Below are 24,992 nucleotides of genomic sequence, written 5' to 3' on the forward strand. Positions count from 1 at the left end.
TGCTGTGGGCTCTGCTGCGCCTCGGGGAGCTCTACAGGAGAGCTTGGACAAGGATGAGAGTGTCAGGGCTGGGAGTGTCTGCACAGAGGGTGATGTGTGCCATGAGGGGCTGCTGTGACCTTTGACCAGGCCAGTGTGGGCGGGGTCACATCCCAGGGCCGAGAGGGTGCCCTGTAGGTTTGGGGGTTTGGGATTTCACCATGACTCTGCTTTCCTCCTTTGCCAGGTGAGTGACACACTGGATCTGACGGAGGGCCATGGCAGGTGAGTTTGTCTGGGCCCTGGCCAAGTGGGGAAGGGCTGTGCCTAGGTCTTATGGAAAAGTGCTAGCCTACCTTTCAAGGCCTTTTCAGCTTTCATCATACTGAGGGTGTTCCCATGGCTCCTGTCCAATTGTCTGGGTCTCATCTTTCCACTCTCAACTCTTCAGCTCCCTTCCGGAGCACAGACTCCCCTAGAGAGGTGTGCCTACCCAGGCTACTTGGAGAGAAGCTAGCATGGCAGGCCATGGGGGTTTTGAGAGGGATGCCTACCTGGGACCAAGAGAGCCTGCCTGACATGAGGACTAACAAACCCCAACTCTAGGGGCACACTAGGAGCAGATGTCACCTCTTCTTTCATCTTCCAAAGTCTCAGCTCAGGCTTCTGGGTGTGCCAGTCAGCTCAGCTGGAACTGGGGGTTCCCCTTGGAAATAAGAGGATATGGCTCCCACTCCGTGACATTTTGGCTGGAGGCCATCTGTGCCCAGTTTCCAAAGGTCTAGATTCTCCATCTCTAGCCTGCTATCCCTCTTCCCAGAGGTCCTCTCAGATTCACGTGTGTCTAGTCTCCTGATCTCTTGCAGCAGGTTTTGTACTAGACCGTCAAGGGCAGGACTCTTGATACCAGGCCATCCGGCAGCCCAGGTGGCCATTCAGGTGGGGGATGCCAACATCAGCCTCACAGGGAAATGCATCCTTATGATAAAGGCTCTGATTTTCTCTTTCGGAGGTGAGGCAGAAGATACTGGGGACGTATTCACTGGTGACTATAACATTCAAGATGTGTCGTGTGCAAGGTTCTCATGCAACACACACTTCCCTCTTATGAGGGCCCCATTGACCTCCAGAGTTTTGTTGGCAGATACAGCATGGTGTCAGAGAAAGTCAGCCCTCCCATCTGTTGTCCATGTCCAGGAGGGTGTCCTGCCTGCTATCTTTGCCTTGCTTCCCTCCATCCTTGAGCCTCTGTGCCCAGGCTGAGTCTGGTCAGCAGGTGCCTCTGGGCACCTCCACCCTCCAGGCCTCAGCCCAACTTTCTCCTCAGTGTTTCTGGAGGCCAAGAATGCCCATTCGGTCCTGAAACGCTTCCCTCGTGCCAATGAGTTCCTGGAGGAGCTGCGCCAGGGCACCATCGAGCGGGAGTGCATGGAAGAGGTCTGCAGCTATGAGGAGGTCAAGGAGGTTTTCGAGGACAAGGAGAAAACGGCACGTACCGCCCTGGGGCTGGGTGCTGGGAGGATAGCTAGCCTCGGGAATAAGCCACGCCCACCCTGGGATCTCAGATGGATGAGAAGCAATGAAGGGAAGCCATCTGAGTCCATGGCAGGGCCACGGGGCCCTATAAGAACAGCTCACCTGTCCTTAGAGCCCCATCTGCCAGACTCATGGCCATGTTGTCCTCGGCCCTCAGGGCATTCCACGGCCTTGTCAGTGGCTCTCAGAGGCCAGTCAGGGTGGGGGCAGGCGCAGACCCTGCGGAACTTGATCCTGACCTGCCGAAGTCAGAAGTGCTTACGTGTGAGTGTCAGCTGCCCTTTTTCCTTCTTTTGCAGATGGAGTTCTGGAAGGGGTACCCGAATGCGGTCTACTCAGTTCGAGACCCCGCACAGAGCTCAGATGCCATGTATGTGGTGGTGCCCCTTCTGGGGGTGGCGTTGCTGATCGTCATCGCCTTGTTCATAATCTGGAGGTGCCAGCTGCAGAAAGCCACCCGTCATCACCCTTCATATGCTCAGAACCGGTACCTAGCGAGTCGCGCGGGGCACAGCCTCCCTCGGGTCATGGTGTACCGGGGCACGGTGCACAGCCAGGGGGAGGCCTCTGGGCATCGGGAGACAGGGAGCCACCCACAGGTGGTGCTGGGGCCCAGTCGGGGAGGCAGAACCACCGTCCGGCTTGAGAGCACCCTCTACCTTCCCGAGCTGTCTCTCTCCAGACTGTCCAGTGCCACCCCTCCCCCGTCCTATGAGGAGGTGACCGCTCCCCAGGAGAGCAGCAGCGAGGAGGCAAGCGTGTCTTACAGTGACCCACCGCCGAAGTATGAGGAGATTGTGGCGGCCAACCCTGGCTCAGACAAGTAGAGGGACGCGTGTCCGGTCCCATGTGAACGCCTCGTTCAGGGGCCTCCTGTTTCCTTTTAACTTTTTAAAGACTGTGCCACCACAAAACAGCCTTAGCCTCCTCGTTGCCAAATAATTTCCTCACCGTGGATCTGTAGGAAGTCAGTTGTCAGAGACAGGTGGAGGTGGGTAGGGATCATGCATGCATGAAAACCCCCTGGTGAGAGCCACAGACAAGAGAGCCCAGCTCTTCCAGAAGCCCTTACACCCCTGCCATCCGGCCCTCCTGTCAGGGACTGGCTTCTCTTACGCCAAAGGAATCACCCCATGCAGTTGACTGTGGCCCCAGGCTCAAGCTCTGGGATCCCGCAGCTGGCCGGCGACCTGTTGTCCAAAGCCTCACCACAGAGTTGAGGGAGAGAAGCCAGGCCTCAGCGCCCTTTTCCCTCACTAGCCCTGTGCTCTCTGTCCTCACTCACATTGGACAAGGAGAAGGACAGAACAAAAACAACAGTAATAACATAATGAACACAATACAACAAAATGATACCACCTGGGCCACTGATAGGGGTTCAAGGGAGATCAGTCACACAGATGGGTGACACCCCCCGATACCCACCTCACACTCCCAACCAGGTTCAAATGAATGTCTGCAGCCACCTGAGAGGAGGACAGGCTCTGTGAAGGATGAGGGCCAGGAGCTGGCTGGCCAAGCTACCCCCTCCACACTGGGGATGTGGTCATCTGGAGGGGAGCTCTAGTCCTGCTGTGCTTGGCCTCCCTCAGACCTTGGCTCTCCAGGTTCTCTTTCAGCTGTGCTAAAAGCCACTACCCATTGGCCTGAGCCATATCATGGCCTTGGGAAAACAGATAACACTAACCCTTCCTGTGGAGCCCATGGCCTTTGAACGGTTGGGCCACAGGCTGGGGTAGAAGGCTGAAGTTTTCTCCTTGTGAGGTTGGCCCATAGGATGATTAAACCCATGAACTCAGTTTCCTCAGCATTGTGCTCTCTGGCCTTAAACTTTTAGGCAACTGCCCTTTTTTGTGAGTAAGTGTGTTGAGATGAACTTGAATTTCAGACGGCTGATTTCTTCTTAATGATGGTGCCCACCTGGGGAGAAGATCAGAAAGTGTCCCTTTTTAGAAATTTCTTTGTCGTAGAAATGGGGAGGCCCGTGACCTGGGTTTGAGGGCCTGTCTGAGATATGCTCTCTCATTGCCAGGTGCTGGTCCGTTTTTAACAACCCCTTTCTGTGGCCCAGGAACTGTCCACCTCTCCATTTCAGTGAGGCTTTGGGCAGTAGTGGGGCAGAGGTGACCCGCCCTTTACGTGTCGGTGACCACGCAAAAGACACTGTCAACACTGCCTCCCCACCCCTCCATCTTCATCCTCCTGGCCTCAGCACCAAACCATTTTTCCTCTGTGGTGCTTTAAAAAATGTAGCAAATTTTTGTGGGGCCCAAAAGAGTGCACAGCCAGGGTCTATTGGCAACCACAGCAGTTTAAAACCCACTGAGAAGATAAGCTTCTCTCTGTCTAAACAGCTCTCCAAGGCAGGCCTTGTGCCTCATTCTTTGAATGTGGCCCTGCCTAGAGGCCACAGATAACTTCTGGAGGCCCCTCCGGTCCTCACTCACCCAGAAACATGCTTCAAGCACGGGGCTTGTGTTCTTACCCCAGCAAGGCCACCAGCTTGGCCAACTCAACCCTGTGGCCCAGTTTTCCATCCTTCCCCTACCTCACAGGCCCGCTGGAGGGTGATTGAGCTAATGCCTGTGCAGTGCTTGAGACACCAGGAAGCCCAGTGCAGTTTGCCCTTAGGAAGATTCTTCTAGAAATATGTAGATCATGAGGCACCCGTTTTAGCAGAGTTCTTCGTAGGACTCTGAAGTCAAGTCTCAACCTGGGGAGTCAGTCTCCTCCCAGTTGGACTGTTCCTCCCCTCTCTCTCCCCACCCACCCCACCCCGAGAGTTCCCTGATGCCAGAGGTGCTGACCAGGTGGCATCCCACCTTTCCTTCCTCCCTCTTTTCCTCCTTCTGGGCCTCCAGCATCCAGCCCTTCCTCCCAAAGGCATTTTGGGTGTACACTGTCCATGAGGGAATTTGGGATCCATCCTCTTCAGCCATGTTGGAGGACCCGGGGCAGCCTGAGGCTCCAGGGCCTGTCCCTGCCGTCCCCGTGTTTTCTCGGGGACCATGCCTGTGTGTCAGCCAGGAGCATGGGAGAAGACACTTAGCCCTCTGTGTCTCCTCCCCACTGGGCAGAGAGCCAGGAGTGGGCCCCGCAGACCAGAGCCAGAGGGAGGATACTGGGGAGTGCCTGCTCCCATTGGCCCCTGTCAAGTCCTTTCCTTCTGAGCTGTTCACTGTTTGCAGCCAGTTTGAGGTGGGAGGCAGAAGGATGCCCGGGAGCCTGGCCCGGGGTGGAGACCAGCCTGCGTCCTGCAGGTACCAAGCTCTCCGGTTCCGGGCCTTCACAGCATTCTTCCACATGGGGCTCTGTGGTCCCTGGGACATTTCTCACAGTTCATCTTAGACAAAAAGGCTGTACAGTACACCATGGTCATAACTCCCTTGCGGTGCACATTTGGCTTTAAGAACGCCCTGTACATATCTTTTTCAACTCTGTATGGATATCGATTTGATACAATGTTCAATCTGCGATAGCCACATTTTTGTTGCTTTTGGGCTTCGGGTGTGTGTGTGTATATACACATGTGCGCGTTGTTGCCTTTTCTCACATGCTTATCTGAAACAATAGCCGGCGTGTGGCTATATTTGTACCAGGAGGGTTCCGGTCTGAGGGGAGGAATGTCACCTCCCAGGGCTAGGCAGTCTGAGGACAAGACCCTGAGTCAAGAAAGCTGAGATGAGCTGCTGGAGTGAGCCCTCCAGAGTTGCCACCTTCTGCCCTCCTTCACTAAAGCTTTTGGAAGAGGATGAAGCAGCTCTATCCTGTGGGCCTCCCTCCTGTGGGACCCTCGACTCACACACTCTTTTGGAGCAGTGCCCCCAACCTCGGCTCCTGTTCTGTGGGTGTCAACAATGGAAGGAAATCAGCACTCTTGGGCATTTTTGGTTTTTCTTTTTCTTTTTGGCAGAAAGATGTGTGACTGTTGATTTGGGGGTATGGCAGGCTGGTTATTTAGATATTTTTCATTTTAAAACAAAAAGGCTTTAACAAATTCCATGGAATGTGACTTTCATGTGTTTTCAACCAAAATCTTTTTAAGACTTTTTGAAGCAAGCATCACTATCTTGTCCCTCCCCTGCTACTCCCCATCACCTGGGGTTTTTCCAAATGAAAGCACAAGCAGAAGTGTGTGCGGCCCCAGGACAGCTGCCTTGTGCCCTGGCTGACGGACACGCGACACTGTGCCGTCTTACCCAGAGGCCAGGGGCCTCTTCTTCAACTTGCGAATCCCACTGCCATTAGTGTGAATTCCTTTGGGTGCTTCGGAAAATAGGAACCTGCCCAATCTGTTGGACTGTGTCTTTTGGCTAGCCTGAAGATGACCGATCTGGATACAAAAGCATCTTTCTGCTAAGGAGTTGGATGGAGCCAGATGGTTCCTCTCTGGCTAGGGGTTGATCTTTTCACAACCAAATGGCATCACACAAGAACTAAGAACAACACTGCCTCTAGATTGTTCCTTTGTCCAAGAGAGAGACAGAGAGAGATTACTAAGAGAATTTATCTTATTCACCGATGCTCTGTCTTTCTAGGAGTGTGCATGTGTGTGCTATGTGTCATGTGTGTGCCCTCACGTTCAAGGCCAAGATGGAGAGCTGGGTAGCCAAGCTGCTGTCTAGGCTGCTTTTCAGCATGACGAGGAACGCAGCTCCATCTCAGGATTGCACCAATTCAGAAACAAGCACATCCTCCCCACTGAACTCTAGTCATACTAATCAGTATAATTAGATAATTTAAAAGTACTGTAATCAAACTGCCTGCAACTGTGGTAAAAGCCCATTAATTCAAAGCCCACTAATTCAAAATGTAGGGAAAAAAATCACTTTTTTTTTTTTTGCCAAACTCTAGATAATGCATGGTATCTGCGATTCTTCCTCTGCAGAAATATTCCCAATATTCTTCCCTTGAGTCAGTTTTCAGGTTCATATGTGTAAGAGGGATCTAGTTTAAAACGAGTTCCTTTTCCCATTAAAAGGCTTATGATATGATGGATCCCTTCACTGTGCCTTCAGCAGTTCTCGTATGTCAGGCTCTTTGTGTACACGATGACCTCTGTTCTGTCTCTACTGTGTGCGTGCTGGGTATGGCAGCGTTTCATTCTCCTCCTTTATTTGCTCTGTGAATAAAATAGTTTGTGAACTAAATTGCAATTTAAAGTGATATAACTGTGCATCATGATAAATAGTCTGTAAAGCAGATATTTCGCTATCAGTCTGGCCACTCCCATCATTCGCCCCCAAATATTCAAACATAGCAAGCTTTCCCTTTCGCAGGCTGTGGGTGGTGTGGCTCATCTGAGCAAGAATTTCCCTGACAAAGAGGTCGGAACAGCGCAGCCCACCCCCTCAGGCTCAGTGCCTCAACAGTTGTCCCACTGTCCTGAGCTATGTGACTGGCGCCCAGTGCCTGCCCCCAGCCCACCCCCAGCCCGAGCATTAACACAGATATTCAAGATGGGGACAAGTCCCACAGCTTTTTACGCCTCCCCATATGTCTCCCCGTATGGATGCCACTTTCCCAGGCTTGAACACACCTGTTCTTTCACTCTGTGATTGTGACTCTGTGACAGTGGAAACCCTGATACGTGCAACCGAGCTTCTAGACATGATTACTATGAAATGGATTCATTTTGGTATCACTTTAAACTGTGCTCGTAATTTGTGCGTTGACCCATGTTGGCTGGCAAATCTGTACATTCACTCATATGTCAGGATTTCACTGGAGCCTGGGGTAACAAACAATTGTACTTCCGCTTTCTCTCTCTGTAATTTTTGAGTTTAGCTGTTAAGTTTCGTCTCTTTCTGTACCAGAAAGTAATAAATAATAATAAAGAGCAAATGGCATTTACTTGTGTTCTCTCCTTACCCATCTTGGATCGCTGCTGACTCTTACTTCCTTGGATTATGGAAGGTTGTGGGCCAAACTTGTTTTTCCAAGAGTCAGACTGTAGATAAGGAAACAGCCTGAACCAGTTTAGAAGCAGGAAGCAGAGAGGTCCTGGGTCCTAGAGCTGGTCCTGTATGTGTAAGATGATCTGCTGACCCATCCCCTTGGGAGGAGGTTAGTAAGGTCTGCCACAAATCATGTTAACAGCTTCCCTGTCGCCTGATCCCTGGTTACTCAAGATGGCCTTTACTAGAAAAGATGTTCTGCTTGGTTTCAGAGCTGGAGGAGGGGCAGGAGGGAGAAATTTTTTGGAGCTCTATATAGGTGGGATGTAATCCTCAGCTTTTGCCCTGGCTCAGCGTCGTGAATTCTGAAGGTGGCAGGAGTCTGAGACTATTCAGTGGGCACTGACAGTTTAGCCTCCCCTTGGAGGAAGCGTGGTCTTAGCCCGGAACACTGCCAGCTGTTTATCTGGAGTGAGATGGGGCCAAGGAAAGTAATTGGTAAAAGTTGTGCCTGTCCCCCATAAGGAAAGTAATCCATCCTTTAATAGGAAAAGCCATGGCAGTGATGAGACGATGGCAGTGACATTCACGGCCTCCTCTGAGGATTGAATGTGGAGGCCCAATGCTTGAATGACAGCCAGAAGCCTTAGGTTCTTTTCTTATCCCAAGCTGGCTTACTGAGTGATGCCAGCCTTCTGAAGATGCTGGGCAGTCAAATGAAGACTCCTCAGGCAGACTCCAGCACAAAGATGGGGTCATGTTCTAGACATAGGTTTGGAACTTTAGGCACTTTTTGTCAGAAACTAGCACTCTAGCCAGCCACTGAGGGTCCCAGCCTAGCCCACACAAGGAAACTAGCACACGAGAGCTTCCCCTTTTCCCCAGCCCCCTCTTGTACTACAGCCACACCCTTAGAGCAGCTGGCTTGAGATCTCACAGAATGAAGGCACTGAAGGACAGTGGAGAGGGGCCACAGACTGGGCTTGGAAATGATCATAACCAGCCCTTACTGAGCACTTAGTGTATGCCAGGCCCTGTAGAAGGATTAACTGAGACGATCCTCCTAACAAACCTGTGATGTCTGAGAGAAGCAAAGACCAAGAGGATGCCATTTGACCAAGGCCTCCGAGAGAAGTGCTGACCTCATTGTGTGAACCCAGGTCTGCCCAGATTGTCCCACCCCTGGCCAATTGTACTGCACTGCTGGTCTCCTCTGGTGATTACTTTGCTTTTGTGTTCATGTTGACTGTTCATCCTCCCAGTACCCACCCATCTACCTCTTTCTACCTAACTGTTAATTCCACAAGGGCAGGGACCATGTATAACTTTTGTTCTCATCATTTCTTCTCCAGAACTCAGCTCAGTGCTTGGCTCACACTCAGTGTTCAATTAAAAAAAAATGTGTTGAGTGATTTTATTCTGCAGTCATAACTCAGGCTCCTTGTACTAATTTTCTCAGGGTGCTATAACAAAGTCGCATAGACTTGATAGCTTAAATAACAGAAATATATCGCCTCCCAGTTCTAGAGGCTGGAAGTCTGATCAAAAGTTTGGTAAAGTCGGTTGCTCCTGAGACCATTGCCTTGGCCTGTAGATGGCCATCTTCTTCCCATGTCTTCCCATGATCTTCCCTTTGTCCATGTCTGTATCTTAATCTCCTCTTTTTATAAGGTCACCAGTCATATTCGATCAGGGACCACCCTACTGACCTCATTTAAACTTAATGGCCTCTTTAAAGACCCTACCTCTCAGTACAATCACATTCTGAGGTACCGGAGGTCAGGATTTCAACATAGGAACTTGAAGAGGGGATATAGTTCATCCCATAATACTCTATTCATGGCAGACAGGAGTCTTTGTTGCCCCTTCTCCCAACCCTGAGCGCATCATACACACTCTGGAAAAGCTTGGGGGTGGATATTACGATTTCGCTGAGATTCTGGCAAACACAAGGGCACCTTGCCATTCTCAAACCACACCCCAGAGCAGATGCTCCCCTGCCACAGATGGTGCACCCAGGACAGCTGTCAAAGGTCCCCACAGGGCAGGTGGACTTGGGAGAGGCGACATGGGCTTCAGAATGATTTTCTCAGGGTCCCTCTGTGGAGAGTGATGGGCAGACCGAAAGCCTGAAGAACAGACAAAATATTTGTGCCCTTTTAGATTTTTTTAAATAGACAAAAGTTTTTTCATGAATCACAAGCCTAGCAGCTCCAGTAACAGTGGCTTTCAACAATTTCTCTGAAGAGCTCAAACTGTGTGATGGATTCAGTTTCACTGGGCTTTATGTACTGTAAAAATAGAGGCTCTAGAGGCTGGGTAACATTTGTGTCATGCTGGTTACACTTAATCACAGGAGCACAGTGGGTGGGCTGGTGGATGCCAGCACCCCTGAGTTCCGGGACTCACTGGGCATAGAGGGAGGGGCGCTGGTGGAGTGCAATGTTTACCAACCTGGAAGTGTCACTGCCTCCACTCTGGCCATGGGACTCAAGAAGGGCCCTCCTGTTTGGAAGTTTGGGCCTAGCTTGGTGGGGGAGGCATGAGATAAGAGATAGCAGCAGAGCATGTAGAACTTTCTGCTACAGGACAACCATGGGTCTGGAGGTGGAAGATGCCAGAGGAAAACCTTCCTGAAGAAGCCACATCCAACCTCAAGCTTACGGGATGAGTATAAATCAAAGGCAAAGAGCATGAAAGACAACAAAACCAGGCAGAGGGACCTCACATGAAGAGGCCTGAAGACCAGCAAGGCCATCATGTTTTTAAGGAAACAGGAAGCCAGGACAGCAGAAAGGGAAAGACTTGTGCAAGACTGGAAAGGTAGAGGGAAGCCAGTCCACACAGGGGCCCCTAGGCCACACTTGGCATTGTCATCTTTCCTCCCTAGATGACAGTCATAGCCTCCAACCTTATCTCTTTGATCCTGTTGAATCCGTTCTCCATACAGCAGGCAGAGAGGTTGTTTCAAATAGGTTTGCTCATGGCCTCTTGCTCTTGACTATCACCAGAGTCAGTCCCACATGGCTGTGGGATCGGCTAGGCTGGTGAGACAGGAGACAGACAGAAGTAAACCCCTGGGAAGATTTGTGTTCAAACACTGAATTATATATTTAAGAAGTTGTATTAGGGTCCTCCAGATACAGAATGCACAGGAGATAAAGTTCTACAAATATAAATATACCTATCTATACATATAGAGATATAGAAAGATATTGATTTATCCTAAGGAATCACCTCATAGAATTACAATTATGGAGTCTGGGAAGTCCCCCACAATATGCCCTCTGCTAGCTGGAGTCCTGGGAAAGCCAGCGGTGTGAGTTCTAGTTCAAAGGCAGGGGGAGATCAATTTACCAGCTCAAGTCCTCAGGCAGCGAGAGAGAGGGAAAGGGAAAGAGATGTGTGTGTGTGTGTGTGTGTGTGTGTGTGTGTGTGTCGGGGGTGGGGGGCTGAACAAGTTTCCCCTTCTTCTGCCTTTTGGTTCTATGTAGGCCCTTCATGGATTATGTGATGCACACTTTCATTGGGGAGGGCCATGTGTGTTACTCGGTTCACCAATTCACATGTTGATCTCATCTGGACACAGCCTCACAGACACATCTAGAATTCATGTTCAGCTAAATATCTGGACACCCTGTAGTCAAGTTGACACACACAATTAACCATCATAGAGGGAACAGAACCATGTACAGTGACTGACTGGGTTGTGAGAAGGTTGGGAGGACCCTCACATGTGAGTTTGGGGGCTAGGACAGTAGGATAGATGGTGAGCCATTCTCCTAGAAGGTTGAATAGGTTCACTTCCACTGGAGGAAAAGTAGGTTGTGGCATGTTGAGTGTGTGGTGTGGAGTGTCTTAGGGGAATGAAAGAGGGAGGTCTAGGCTGAAACAGCAGATATTGGAATCACTTGAGGTACCACGAAGATGCTAAATGAAGTCTGGGTATGGGCTCGATGGGCCAGGCAGGCAGGAGAGTATAAAGTCCTAGAAAGCAAGGGAGGAGAGTGTTTTTAGCAGAAGAGAGAGGACAGTAATACAAAATGCTTCAAGGAGGTTGAGTAAGATGAGTAAGATGGATTGAGCTGTCAGGAGGGCATTGGTGACCTTGGCCTGGCGCACTTTTAGTTGAGTGGTGGGCCAGAGTCAGGTAAGGAGAGGTCTGGGAGGTAAAACGGTGGAGACAGAGTTGGGGCAACACTTTCCAGGAGTTAGGCTTCCCTGGTGGCTCAGGGGGTAAAGCGTCTGCCTGCAATGTGGAAGACCTGGGCTCGATCCCTGGGTCAGAAAGATCCCCTGGAGAAGGAAATGGCAACCCACTCTGGTATTCTTGCCTGGAAAATTCCATGGATGGAGAAGCCTGGTAGGCTGGAGCCCATGGGGTTGCAAAAAGCTGGACACAACTGAGCGACTTCACTTTTCCAGGAGTTGAGAAAGGATGGTAGTACCAGTGAGACAAAACACCATGGTAAGAGAGTTGGGTTTCTTAATATTTGTTTGTTTACCATTCAGGTCATTTTTATTCAATAATTGTGAGTTTCTACCATGAGGGACACAGTGCAGTAAATGCAGGGGAGACAGAGAGAGGCAAGCAAAGCCCACAAGGTCTCTGCCCTCACGGAACTGCTATCAAATGCTGAAAAGGATGTGGCGATACTTCTGTGCTGAAGAGAGTGATCCTGGAGAAGGGAGTAGCCAAATGCCCAGGAAGCTACAGAGATAAGTCCCTGATAGAGCTGAAGCTGGGCACAAACACGAGGGCCACCAGCTCTGCCAAGGACAGCCTGCGGGCAGTGGGAAAATCACACGGTGCCAGCTTCCAGTGAGGACTCTGCTAGAAGCTGAGTGCTTCACAGTCCATGGCCCCTTCCCCACCATTTTCTGGTGGGATCACCGAGGTACATTGCCTAGGGTCACACAGCTACTCTTGAGGAGCCATGGCAAGAAGGGCAAAGCAGCGGGATTGCAGAGCCTGGACTCTGACCCACCGCATCCTCCCTGGTGTGTCCTACTTGTGTTATGACCTGTCTGTTGGCCCTGTCTTGCAAGAGTAAAGGGCAGGGCAGAGTGGTCAAAGGCAAGAAGATATTTCCTGAAACTCTCATGAGTCATTTCCTCCCTTGGACCTCCTCCTGTTCTGTCCCAGGGTCCTTGAGTTAAAGGCAGGGACATAGCCCCATGGATCTGCATCTAAGCCCCATCTGTGAATTGCTATGTGAACTGACTCACACCCTGGTCTGTCAAGGGCCTTAGATTGTCTGTCTGTAAAATGGAGGACCCTGGGAAGAGGATCGGCTTTGTGGATCTTCGGAGACCTTGTCATTAGTTTGCCAGGCCTCTCTCTCACTCACCTGGGGTTATCCTCTCTGTGTCTTCCTCCAGGTCAGAGGGGCTGCCGCTGGATGTGCTTTTGAGGCTTCAGCGTTTGCGTCTTTACAGCACTTTTTCCACCTCTCCATTATTGTGGGCCATGTTCCTTTGGCCCCTGACTGTTTTGAATTCTAGACATATCACATTTCTCTCACTGGATATGGAAACAATGGAAAGCAAGTGCAGGGCTCTGTGAGGAGTTACCTGGCAGGCAAGGCCAAGGACTCGGTGAGGTCACCTGGTCCAACCTCATCCCTGGGGAATCAGGAGAGAAGTCCTTCCCCACCCATGACAAGGATTCCCTGCACCCGAGGGACTGATAGGCAGTTGTTTATGCCTTCCAGGTTTTGGAATCTACTGCCAGCTTCTGGTGGAAGGGATTTGTGGGCCAGTGGGGAGATGGAAAGGAAGAAGGAGCTGAGCGGTGAGCAGCTGCTATGCTGGGCCAGCGGGGAGGGGATAGAGGGTGAGCTTCCTGTCATCACGCTTGCTCTTGGTCCTGCTTCTCTTCCACCTGTAGGCAGTCCGGAGTTACACTTTGGGTCATTAGCCAGCAGCTATCACCCTAAACTAGGTGATTGCAGCTCCCCCTGACTTGTCCAGGTGGCTGCCCTTCACAGGAGGAGCTGAAGGGACCCAGAGCATCTCAGTGGTCCCATTCTGCAGGTAGGCTCATCAGCCAGGTCTGGGCCTGTGTAAGTGTCTTTAACTCACTTCTGCTGGAGGTGCTTCCCCCACACTCCCAGGGAAGCAGAATGTGGCAGTATTAAGGGAAGTACCAACACACACAAAAAATGCCCTGATCTTGTCCCCATAGAGCCATGGACTTCCGGCCTGTTGGCTTCTATCTGCCTTCCAGAGCAGGAGCCCTATGAGGATGGGGACCTGGCCCCTAGCCCCAGTGCCTGACATGCAGGCAGGCTTTTTCAAGACAGTCCTTCTGGATGAGATGAGCCCACACGTGGAAACCAAGGAGCCCCCTGTAGCTTCCCACTGATGACTGGGTCCCCTGCCATTTATTTCCCTCTCTCTGTTCATGAAGTGGCCCTCCTTCCCTGGGCCAGCTACCATCCTTGAAGTTTGCTTTCTGTCCTTCCTGTTTTTTTAAGGAATGGGGGGACATCTGCCAGGCTTTGGTTTGGGGAGGGCCCTGGGGCTCCAGGCATGACCTCAGTACCAGCTGCTTCCAGAAGCAGGAAGCAGAATTGTTTACAGGTTTCTAAGTTTCATTAGCAAGTAGAGAGGAAGCTCCCAGATGCCTGGAAGAACTGGGTTTGCAGCCAAAATCAGGCTTACTAGCTGGGGCTTGATGTGGAGTTGCCTGAGACTCTGCTGTCCATGGAGTGGTGGGCAGCAAACCATCACACCCACTGGTCTGAACGGCCTCTTCCATAGAATCCCAACATAAGAAAGGGCTTAAAGAGCACTGCTTTGGGTGAAGAAGGGCTGGAAGAACCCTGCCACACTTCCCTGAAACCATGAAACAGTGGGAAGCTGGATTTTAGCCCCATCTTCCATGTGCAATGAGAAACTGAGGCTCAGCATAGAGGAAACAATTTGCCTAAGATGCTCCAGGGTCAGAGATAGGATACACTCCCAGGTGTACTGACCCCAGGCTTCGGTTCTCACCACCTCCCACTTCTGCTTGCAAGGGAGGTGGGAGCAAGTAGCAGACATGGCTATCAGACCTCAAGCCATTCAGGAATCTCTCCATAGAGTGCGTGGCTGGCTGAGTAGCTGGGAGAGGCCAATGGTTGGAAGCTATTGGTGGGGGCAGGAGGTTGAGCAGCAGAGAAATAGACAGACACAAGACGAGGGCGGACAGGCAGACATTCAGGATACAGCCTGAGGTGAACACTTGCTCTGCGGGGAGGGCGGGATTGGATGCTGTTTAGATTTCAACATGAACTTGTATGCAATTAACTGGGTTTGTTTGGTCCCCAGCGGAGGCTCTATGCTCAGGATCACCTTCAGGGAAAAAGATGATATGTTTTCTTTGGAGATGCTTAGCTTGAAGGGAGGGAGAGCTTTCACCCCCAACCCTTTCTGTTAATAAAATAGCTCTTATTTTAATAATGATTCAAGCCCTCCAGCAGTCAGTTCACAGGAAAGAAATACAGAAGATCAATAAACATATGAAAAATGCTCAGGTTTATTCATAATTAAAGCAATATAGATTCAAACAACGAGACAGAGATAATTTTTCACCCATCATAATGATGCCTTATGGAAAGTTTCCTAATATCTTTCACTGACAAGGCTGTGAAGAAACCAGCACTTTCATCCCCTTGCTGAGGTCCCATGTGGTCCAGCCTCTTCAGAGGGAACAGTGTCAACAGCATTCAAAACTGTCAGCACGTGCACCCCAGAACCCCGCAATTCCACTCCTAGGCTCCAGCTCTACAAAAACACGTTTGCAAAGAGGCATGTCCAAGAATGTTCCTTGCTCCATTGTTTATAAGAGAGAAAGGCTTTATAAGAGAGAAAGGCTCTAGACACCCCAACTGCCCGCGAGTACATCAATAAACAGAAGTGCAGCAAAATACTGTGTGTGTTCAAATGGCGTGAGGCAGATTTGTTCTGACACAGGAGATCCCCAAGGCACACTGTTCACTTCAAAAAGTAAGTTTCAGAACAGCACGTACCACAAATGTATGATCTCATTTGTGTAAAACACTGCAAACACACACACACACACACACACACACACACACACATCTAAGCCAGATGTTCTCTGCACCCTTCCTCCCCACTCTCAGGTCATCAGTCTAACCTACAGCTGGGGGAGATATTTGGGCTCCCTGGCTCTCTTGTCTGGAAGCCTTCCACTAGGGTTGAGGTCTCTACAGCCCACCACTCACACTCGGCCCTGGGCCGTGTTCCTGGCCCCCCTTAGATTTAGAATATCGCTCTGTACCCAGGGTGCTCTCACTCTCTGGGCCCCTAAGTTTGTCCAGCCAGACAGTGGGGCTTCTGGAGTGTTTGGAATGAGAGTTTGGGACAATTTTAGAAAGAAACTGTGGTGTTGGTGCCCAACCCAAGAGATGTAGACATGTTAAGGTGGTGAAATGCCAAGGTTTCTGGGTGACACTAGGGGCGTAGGGATTGGGAACAAAGTCCCACCCTCTTTGCTTGGATTTAGGTGGTAGGGTACTTTGCCACCAGGGGACAGTTCTTCTGCATGCACCTGGACCTAGTGACCCAGTGCCCAGGAGTGACCCAGGCACCCAGGGCCTAGGAGTGACCTGGGGACTAGGGTCAAGGCCAGTTGGTAGTCAGAGAGGAATCTGATCTGAGGTCAATAGTGCAAAGTCATGCCCATACCTGGTGCTTCCCAGGTGGCACTAGTGGTAAAGAACCCACCTGCCAATTCAGGAGACATAAGAAATGTGGTTCGATCCCTGGGTCAGGAAGATTCCCCAGAGAAGGAAATGGCAACCCACTCCAGTATTCATGCATGGAGAATTCCATGGACTGTCCAGGGGTCACAAAGAGTTGGACACAGTCAAACAGCTTAGCATGCACGCATGTCCATACTTATTCAGCTCTGCTGACTTGACCGCTCTCAAGATCAGCCACCCTGTAGGGAGGAGACTATTAGTTCCATTTTCCAGTGGGGAGACTGAAGTCCAAAGAATTGAGTTCGTGTGGAGGATAGGCAGGGCATATGGCTGCCACGTAAAATACAGTGTACCCAATTAAATGGGATACTTTTTTAGTGGACATACTTCCCAAATGTCTCATGTGTGAGTGTGAGTGTGAGTGTGAGGGAAAGGGACTGAACCTGGGTCTCCTGCATTGCAGGTGGATTCTTTACCATCTGAGCCACCAGGGAAGCCCACATGTTGCTTACTTATGCTAAAAAAGAAAAAAAGAAAAGCATTGCTTATTTGAAATTCAAAGCCAGTGGGCATCCTATATTTTTCTCTGTTCAATCTGGCAACCCAGGCCTGCCAGAAACCTATGGCTGGTTCCTGCTTTGCAGGCTCCTAAGTTCCACAGAGCACACTTCTTTCTCCTAAGGTGACCCTTCAGAAAGCTCAGATTTCATCACAGCTGCTCCACCAGAGCTGGAAAGGGCTTCTCCTGGGCCCTCAGGAATGCAGGCAGGGCTTTTGTAAGCTCTGTTCTAGAGAGCTTGTTCCTAGCACTGGACAGGTGGGACCAGGGAGGGGGTTAGGCAACCCAGATCAGCCGCCCTCTCTAAGGGAGTTGGCCCCTCACTTTCTTCTCCCTCACTGTTTCCTTCCTCCCTTCCTCTCCTCCCCCTCCCCCTGTCCTCCTCTCCCTCCCACCTGGCCCCAGTTGTGCTTGGTTTCTTTACAAATAGCCTCCTCTTCCTCAGGAGCTCTGAGGCTATTCCCAAGAGCTGAGGGTTCACCTTCGGTGGCTGTATGAGTCAGAGTTCTCCAGAGAAATGGAACCAATAGGAGGTATGTATGTGTATGTATATGTGTTGTTGCACTCACTCACTGAGTCATATCTGACTCTTTGCAACCCCATGGACTGTAGCCCACCAGGCTCCTCTGGCCATGGGATTTCCCAGACAAGAATACTGGAGTGGGTTGCCATTCCATTCTCCAAGGGATCTTCTCGACCCAGGGATCAAATCTGGGTTTCCTGAACTGGCAGGTGGATTTTTTTTTTTTTTTTTACCACTGACTCACTATGCATATATGTGTGTGTAAAGAAAATTTTATTTAAAGAATTTGGCTCATGCCATCATAGAGCTAGCAAGGCCAAAATTTGCAGGACAAGTCAGCAGGTTGGAATGTTAGGGAGGGGTTGAGGTGTAGTCTTGAGCAGAATTTCTTCTCTGGGAAACCTCAGTCTTTGTTCTTAAGGCCTACAGCTGATTGAATGAGGCCCATTCACAGTATCAAGGATACACAATGTCCTTTACTTAAAGTCCACTGATTATAGACATCAACAGCTACAAAAAATGCCTTGATAGAAACATCTAGACCAGCACGTGATGGAATAACTGGAGACCTTAGGCTAGCCACATGGACCATAAACATGACCACTGAGGTCTATTCAGTAGGGAAGCTGAGGGAAAATTTGACTTAGAATAGGGGGTGCAGGGCTGGGGACACTGGAGGCTCCAGTAAGCAGGCCCCTCTTCTGCACATCCCTCCTTTGGTTCTCATGGTTCCTGTCCAGGATGATCCAGGGTGTCAAAAGCCATGTCCCTTGCCTGGGAATTCTGGATGGGGTAAGGCAGGATGTGCTCTGTACAGGATGCTTTCTGAAGGGGGCTATGGCCTGGACTGTTAACCAAAGCTGGCCTTGCAGAAACCACGGTGGGATCTAAACCTGCTTTGGCCACTGACCAACTCTGGAGTCCTGTGCCAGCCCCTCCATCTATCTAGAAATGAGGTCAAATCGGATGAGCTGAGAGCCAGGGCAGTTTTCCCAGGCAAAGATTCAGAGCCTATCGCTTCTCCTAAGTTGCTTACAGAGTAGCAGAGAAGAAGACCTTGAACCCAGCCAGCAAGATACAGCAGGAACAGGAGGTGCTGGGTCCAATGCTTGAACTCAAAGTGGGAGTCTGGCTCCACCCCTGTGTCCAGATATATCTTCCGCAGAGAGCTGATTTCCCAAGCCTCCTCTGAGCCTTGGTCCCTGTGCCTTCTTGGCCATTGCTTACAATTGGTGGTGATGGCAGGAGGAGCAGTCCCTAACCTCAAGGAAAAGATGCAAGTGCCAAAGGATAAAGATCTGCTTCTTGGAAGCTTTAGGGATAACCAAGAGCACTCAGTGGCAGCAGGTGAGGATCCCCCGTAATGTCCCTTCCCTTGGGTATCTACACCTGTGCATGCATATTAGAAAATGCACAGGTGTGGCTTGGCAGAAGCATGAATGTGTGTTTGCATGTAATTGTGGGTACCTGTGTGTGAGGTAATGGGATTGATAAAGTGAGCCTTTTGTAGCGTGTGACGGGGAAGGTTGGATGAACACCCCTCCCATTGCAAGCCACCAGTGGGTCTTAATGCAAAATACTCAGTGGGTTCAATTTATAAGATCATTCAAAGCAATTCTCTCTCCTAACCTTCCAGTACCTTCTTCTGCCCTTTAGAGTAAAGCTCCTTGCCATGATCTACAAGATCCACATAAGGTCACCTCCTCAATATACTTCCTGCTGTGGCATGCTGACTCAGTCCACAGTGCCTTTAAGCCTGTCCTGTAACATCCCAAGACTCTTTCTTCTTCACAGCCTTTTCACTATGTGTTCCCCCTTTCCCCAGATTTTCTATGGCTGGACTCTTTCTCTTTCAGGTCTCTGCTTCAGTGTTGTCTCTGACTTTTCTAGAAGTATCCCCTTCCTTCTGTCTTGCTATCCTGTTTTTATTGTTTTGGGAGCATGCATCTCTTGATTTGCACTGATGGATTATTTCCTGTAACCCCCACTCTCGTTATCACTTTCTCTGTACACACACAGACAATCAATGTTTTATTGCTGTGATCTTATTTCTTGGCCATTGCTTGCTCTTTAAGAACCTAGCCCAGAGCTTGACACTCAGTAAACACTTACTATATTTTGAGTACATGAAGAAATTGAGACCTGAGATTAGCCAGTAGATGCCAGAGAATGGGTGTTGAGTGCTTCCTAAGATGTTGGGGGACCCTATCCTATTTTTTGGTGTGTTCTGTGCCCATGAAACCTTGGGATAGCCTCTATGGGTATTCCTTGGGCCTCTGTTCTTCTCCCTAGAAATGAAGGAGCATATATCTCGGTTGCTGGGTGCTTCTCCACGGCGACAGAAGGTGGATCCAAAGGCTGTTGGCTCTGCTGAGGTTTGGAATATGGCTGCAAACCAGTCCAAGAAGGTGGTACTGTATGGCATTTGGTGGCTAGCTTGAGTTTGGGGGAGTTTGCTATAGTTGTAGCAGCTCTGGTATGGAGATGGTAGGTCAAGCAGGGCAGATGTTGACTTTGGGGGAAGGACAAAGCTCCTGTGTTCTGGGCAGGCAAATGAGGGCAACAAGGTCTGGCGAGAGATCATGGCCATTCTTTGTTAGTTCAACCTTGAGGGTCCAGAATGTCTGAAACGCACATTGCTTGTGGAGTACATATCTACTTTCTTTTATTAATAAATTAGTAAATATATCTATATTTGAATCTCTATATGTATATATGTATATATCTATATGTTATGTCTACTTCTCTCTATATATATTTCTATATAGAAATATGCAAAAGTATAAAAATCATTATATATATATATATATATATATATATATATATATATATAGTTGCTGTTTAGTCTCTAAATTGTGTCTGACTTTTTGAATCCCCATGGACTGCAGCATGCCAGGCTTCCCTCTCCTCCACTATCTCCCAGAATTTGCTCTAATAAATGTCCATTAAGTCAGTGATGTTATCTAACCATCTAATCCTCTGCTGCCCCCTTCTCCTTTTCCGTTTAATCTTTCCCAACATCAGGGTCTTTTCCAGTGAGTTGGCTCTTTGCATCAGATGGCCGAAGTACTGTAGCTTCAGCAACCATCCTTCCAATGAATATACAGGGTTGTATATATATCTCTAAGCATATATAAATATAGATATACATGTATCTATATCTATCTTAGGGCTGGGACTAGGGTAAAGCAAGTGAAATGCCTATGCTCTCTGGCTACTAGGAAATCCAGTCAATTGAATCTGAGCATTTTGTAGCCAATCCTTTAAGTTACATTCTATATGAGTGAGGGAATGTTCTAGAAAAAATGGCGGCTATACTGTTGCAAAAGATACTGAGAAAAGGCAGTCATTTTGGAGAAGAGAAAGTCCTGACTCTTCTTGGGAATCACATGAATCCCATCATCCTTCTGTAGCCAATTCTTTTAACTACATTCATCTTGGGTGACAGAAAGTTTTAGAAACATGGTTGTTAAACCACTGCACATTTACTGGGAAAAGGCAACACCTTTGGAGAGGAGGGAGACCTGAGTGGTCCAGGCAATCATGTGAGTCTCATGTTTTGTAGCCCATCTGATAAGTAAGCTACTTTTGCTGCAGATGCTGGCAATTTTAGAAACATGGTTGTTATACTGTTGCAAAGGTTATAGGAGGTAGAGGGAAGGCAAACTGACTGGAGAGGCAGGAAGACCTGATGTTCTAGAAAATCAGCTGAGTTACATTTTGTTCCACTGTAATGAATTTTTTAAATTATACTAAACATTTGAGGGAATGTTGTAGAGAAAATGGTGGCCATGTTGTTGCATTCAGTTCATTTCAGTTCAGTTGCTCGGTCGTGTCCGACTCTTTGTGACCCCATGAACGCCAGGCCTCCCTGTCCATCACCAACTCCTGAAGGTTACCCAGACTCATGTCCATCGAGTCAGTGATGCCATCCAGCCATCCCATCCTCTATTGTCCCCTTCTCCTCCTGCCTTCAGTCTTTCGCAACATCAGGGTCTTTTCAAATGAGTCAGCTCTTCACATCAGGTGGCCAAAGTATTGGAGTTTCAGCTTCAGCATCAGTCCTTCCAATTAACACCCAAGACTGATCTCCTTTAGGATGAACTGGTTGGATCTCCTTGCAGTCCAAAGGACTCTCAAGAGTCTTCTCCAACACCAGAGTGCAAAAGAATCAATTCTTTGGCACTCAGCTTTCTTTAAAGTCCAGCTCTCACATCCATACATGACTACTGGAAAAACCATAGCTTTGACTAGACAGACCTTTGTTGACAAAGTAATGTCTCTGCTTTTTATTATGCTGTCAAGGTTGGTCATAACTTTCCTTCCAAGGAGTAAGCGTCTTTTAATTTCATGGCTGCAGTCACCATCTGCAGTGATTTTGGAGGCCCCCATAATAAAGTCTGACACTGTTTCCACTGTTTTCCCATCTATTTGCCATGAAGTGATGGCACCAGATGCCATGATCTTAATTTTCTGAATGTTGGGCTTTAAGCCAACTTTTTCACTCTCCTCTTTCACTTTCAAGAGGCTCTTTAGTTCTTCACTTTCTGCCATATCTTCTTCACATGCATTAAATGTGGGGAAAAGGCAGCCATTTTGAGGAGGAGGGAGACCTGATTGTTTCATGAAATCACTTAAGTCTAGTAGTTCTGTGGCTGATTCTGTTAGCTATATTCACCTTGGATGTGGGCAAGCTGCTTATGTTCTAACTTTGATGTAGAAGGTGGGGGCACTGAGAGGGATTTAATTAATCTCTAGATTAATTAGAGTTGCCTATTAGGACTAGAGGAATATACCTTTAAAAAATAGAGTCCTTACATTGATTGTAGAAATTAAATTTAGACACTTAGAATTAAATGTATAAATTCTATATATTTATTCATTATTTATTTTTGAGTAAAATGTTAATGAAATGCTATTGCCTCTGAGAGAACCACAACATGAAAGAAAAAAAATCATAATACTACTCTGCTCATTTGGGAAAAATGAAGTAGTGTGCCTTAAAAAGTAAATGAAAATAAAAATAACATTTTTGGAAATAATTGACAGAGGGAAGCTGCACTTGCTGCAATTCATAGATTTTAAAAATCCCCATCAAATGTAAATAAAAATCTGATGTTTTGAAATGTATATAACTCTAAGTAGAGAGTTTCTAAAATTAAAAAGAAAAGAAAAAAAAGACAACTCCTTTGGACAGTTAGACCTATCAAATGATTGGTGATCACAAGTTATCATCAGGCTTGCATATGTTGTTAAATTAATTCTTAAGATATTGATGTATTAAATATAAACTATTTTACCTCAAACAAACAAACAAACAATACACCCTACTAACTCATCCTTATTTTGCCTTCAACTCTCTCAAAAAGCATTTTCTCATTCTGATCCCAATCTATAAGAAAATCAAGGGGGTGTTGTGGAAATTTTTCTAGGAGAGACTCTCCATCTAATTCTTCTTTATAGTCCTGAAGTCTTCCTGACACACACTGTCCTTTTAATGCTGTTTTTGAGGTATCTTACTGCTTGCAATGCAGGAGACGTGGGTTTGATCCCTGGGTCAGGAAGATCGCCTGGAGTAGGAAATTACAACTCACTCCTGAAGTCTTGCCTGGAGAGCCCCGTGGCCAGAGGAGCCTGGTGGAGGTGGCGTGGTGGCAGGCAGCCAACCTGTGTGACTCCCAGGCTCTTCTGATTCTGGGGGATCAGGCTCCACGTGACTCCCAATGGGGTGTGCTGATGCTCCCAAAGTATGGGCCCAAGCAGGATACTTTGACCGATGGTTCCTTTCCCTAGGGGCTGCAGCTGCGGGGAGTTGGAGTGGTGGGAGAACAAGGCAATGGCGGTGCCCGACCCCAGGAGAATCCTGGCAGCTCCCAGGGCAAGAGGTCCCAGTATGAGCGGTAAGAAGGATCCCATGGACCCTGCGGGAGAGAAAGGACAGACAGGGCTTTTGGGGCAGGGACCCAGGGAGTTGGCAAGCAGACTGCCCAAGAGGGAGCAGTGAACAGCTGGCCATGCTTGGAGTATGGGGTCTCTGTTGCCTCCTCACCACAGCCATAGAGCCCCCTGGCCCCTTGCCTGTTCAGGGCCTCCTAGCATCCCACAGCAGGGCCAGCTCCCAGCCCTCAGGCTTCAGGACCTGTGACCAGAGAAGGGGAGAGCTCCAGGCGGACAGACTCATGGTCCAGAGGAGTCCACAACCTTACCCACCTTTATGGCTCTCCTGGGACCACCAGAGGGTCTGACTCTCTGTGTTTAACTCTCTGTGCAGCCGAGAGTTAAATACACTGGCTGAGATTGGTCTGGAAGAGCTCAATGAGCTGGAGATGGAGATCATGAGAAGACAGGTGAGTGTCTGATTGCCAGGGACCCACTTGAAGGTGGGAGGCAGAATCATGGTGAATGGGTGGGTGGGGCCACCCACCTTGAGGATACCCAGCCTCTCCAATCATATTCATCTGCTAGCAGTGGAGGCGAAATCAGGCTTGCTTCCCCATTCACCTAGCCTTCTTGTCTCCAGTGTCCTATCTTGAGGCCTAGGCTCAACCCCATCTCTCTGCCTGACATGTGGGAAGGGAGAAGGGAGGAGAAGAGGAGGAAGAGGGGACATCAGAGGTTAAGAGAAGTTTATTCATAGAGAGTGATGCCAAGAGGTCTGAGCCAGGGGTCATGCTCATTCAGGCCAAGTTCAGGTCTCCTTGGTTTGAGACCCTAGCAGGCATGGGCATGGGCAGGAAGGATGTCTTCCCTGGTGGCCCTCTCTGGCCTTGCATGTCACCCCATCCTGAGGCCCTTACTCTGGTGCTGCTGCACCCCATCCCCTTCCCTGGCAGCTGGGATGGGCTGGCTTCTTCCAGACAATGGGAAGAACTGGTGATGGTGGGGGCAAGGTGGCAGGGACTGAGGACACAGACAGCCCAGTCTCTGGGTTACACTGGGCCCATCCCCAGCCCTGGTCAGCTGCTCTGCCTGCTTCTTGCCCAGAGGCCCTTTTCCTCCCAAAGCACAGCAGAGGCCCTCCTTGGTCTAAAGTCATATTTTACCCCCATTGGTGTGCTGTGGACTTCCCTAGAAGAGCCTTGTTCACCAGCTAGCTCTGGTCTCTCTGCAGCTGTTCATGATTACTGAGCGTCTACACTACCTGGAGTACCAGAGTGCCACCTGGCACCAGCGGCAGGTGCTGTTATTCACCATGCTGCTGTCTTCCTGCATCGCCAACCTGTGGCTGTGGATGCACCAGTGATGTTTCCTGCCGGTCCGCCGTGCAGCTAGAGCCCTTCAGTCCTCCCTTTCTTCCCTTCTCTCCCTCAGCCACCTCTGCCCATCCTCCTTCTAACTTTCAGCAGCCTTCAACAGCATCGCCACCATTTTCCACCTCTGCCCGAGGGAGGCCCTAGCTGCTGGGAGGTGGAGGAAGTGTAGAATTGCGAAGGTCAGAATGGACTGAGATCCAGCCTCTTTGCAGGGAGAGGATGGTGGTTTCCAGTCCCCACAATAACAGCAGTGGTAGGTGCTTCCTCCTTCCCTGTCAGGGCTCCATGGTGACCATCTTGGAGCTAGACCTTGCCTCTGGGCCCTCAGTGTCTCTTCTGTTCCATCCTTGGCAGGGGCTTGGCTGTGTCTTCCCTGTTTTCTTCAAGGTTGTTCTCAGGGCTCTGCACACAGAATATTCTCAATAAAAGTTCAGTTATAGCAGCAAACCCTGGTGACTGAATTTCTTGCATCCAGGACTCGCATGGGGACAGCCCCTCTGGACAAAATCCTTGGTTCCTCCTTCCCAGGCTCCT

At 49.3% G+C, this 24,992-nt stretch overlaps 2 protein-coding genes across 2 annotated transcripts; both read left to right on the plus strand.

Annotated features, from left to right (window-relative positions):
* Nucleotides 1–1,308: 1,308 nt before the first annotated feature.
* Nucleotides 1,309–2,342, plus strand: PRRG3 (proline rich and Gla domain 3). The gene is made up of 2 exons (XM_068962669.1): nt 1,309–1,467; nt 1,815–2,342. The coding sequence occupies exons 1-2, from the start codon at nt 1,408–1,410 to the stop codon at nt 2,340–2,342; spliced, it is 588 nt and encodes a 195-aa protein (XP_068818770.1). The 5' UTR covers nt 1,309–1,407.
* A 16,101-nt stretch (nt 2,343–18,443) lies between these two features.
* FATE1 (fetal and adult testis expressed 1) lies at nt 18,444–24,448 on the plus strand. The gene is made up of 5 exons (XM_068961947.1): nt 18,444–18,552; nt 19,498–19,616; nt 22,999–23,105; nt 23,477–23,552; nt 24,317–24,448. Exons 1-5 carry the CDS (start codon nt 18,444–18,446, stop codon nt 24,446–24,448), a joined length of 543 nt encoding a protein of 180 aa, XP_068818048.1.
* Nucleotides 24,449–24,992: the final 544 nt, after the last annotated feature.

The sequence above is a fragment of the Capricornis sumatraensis genome, chromosome X (assembly GCF_032405125.1).
Source record: "Capricornis sumatraensis isolate serow.1 chromosome X, serow.2, whole genome shotgun sequence".
Lineage (NCBI taxonomy): Eukaryota > Metazoa > Chordata > Mammalia > Artiodactyla > Bovidae > Capricornis > Capricornis sumatraensis.

Bases quoted from the DNA above. Each gene is read 5' to 3' on its own strand.
- PRRG3 (XM_068962669.1), top strand. From the start codon at position 1,408: ATGGAAGAGGTCTGCAGCTATGAGGAGGTCAAGGAGGTTTTCGAGGAC. The intron at 1,468-1,814 runs GCACGTACCGCC...CTTCTTTTGCAG, and splicing joins TCGAGGACAAGGAGAAAACG to ATGGAGTTCTGGAAGGGGTA.
- FATE1 (XM_068961947.1), top strand. From the start codon at position 18,444: ATGGCAGGAGGAGCAGTCCCTAACCTCAAGGAAAAGATGCAAGTGCCA. The intron at 23,106-23,476 runs GTAAGAAGGATC...CTCTCTGTGCAG, and splicing joins AAGAGGTCCCAGTATGAGCG to CCGAGAGTTAAATACACTGG. The intron at 23,553-24,316 runs GTGAGTGTCTGA...GTCTCTCTGCAG, and splicing joins TGGAGATCATGAGAAGACAG to CTGTTCATGATTACTGAGCG.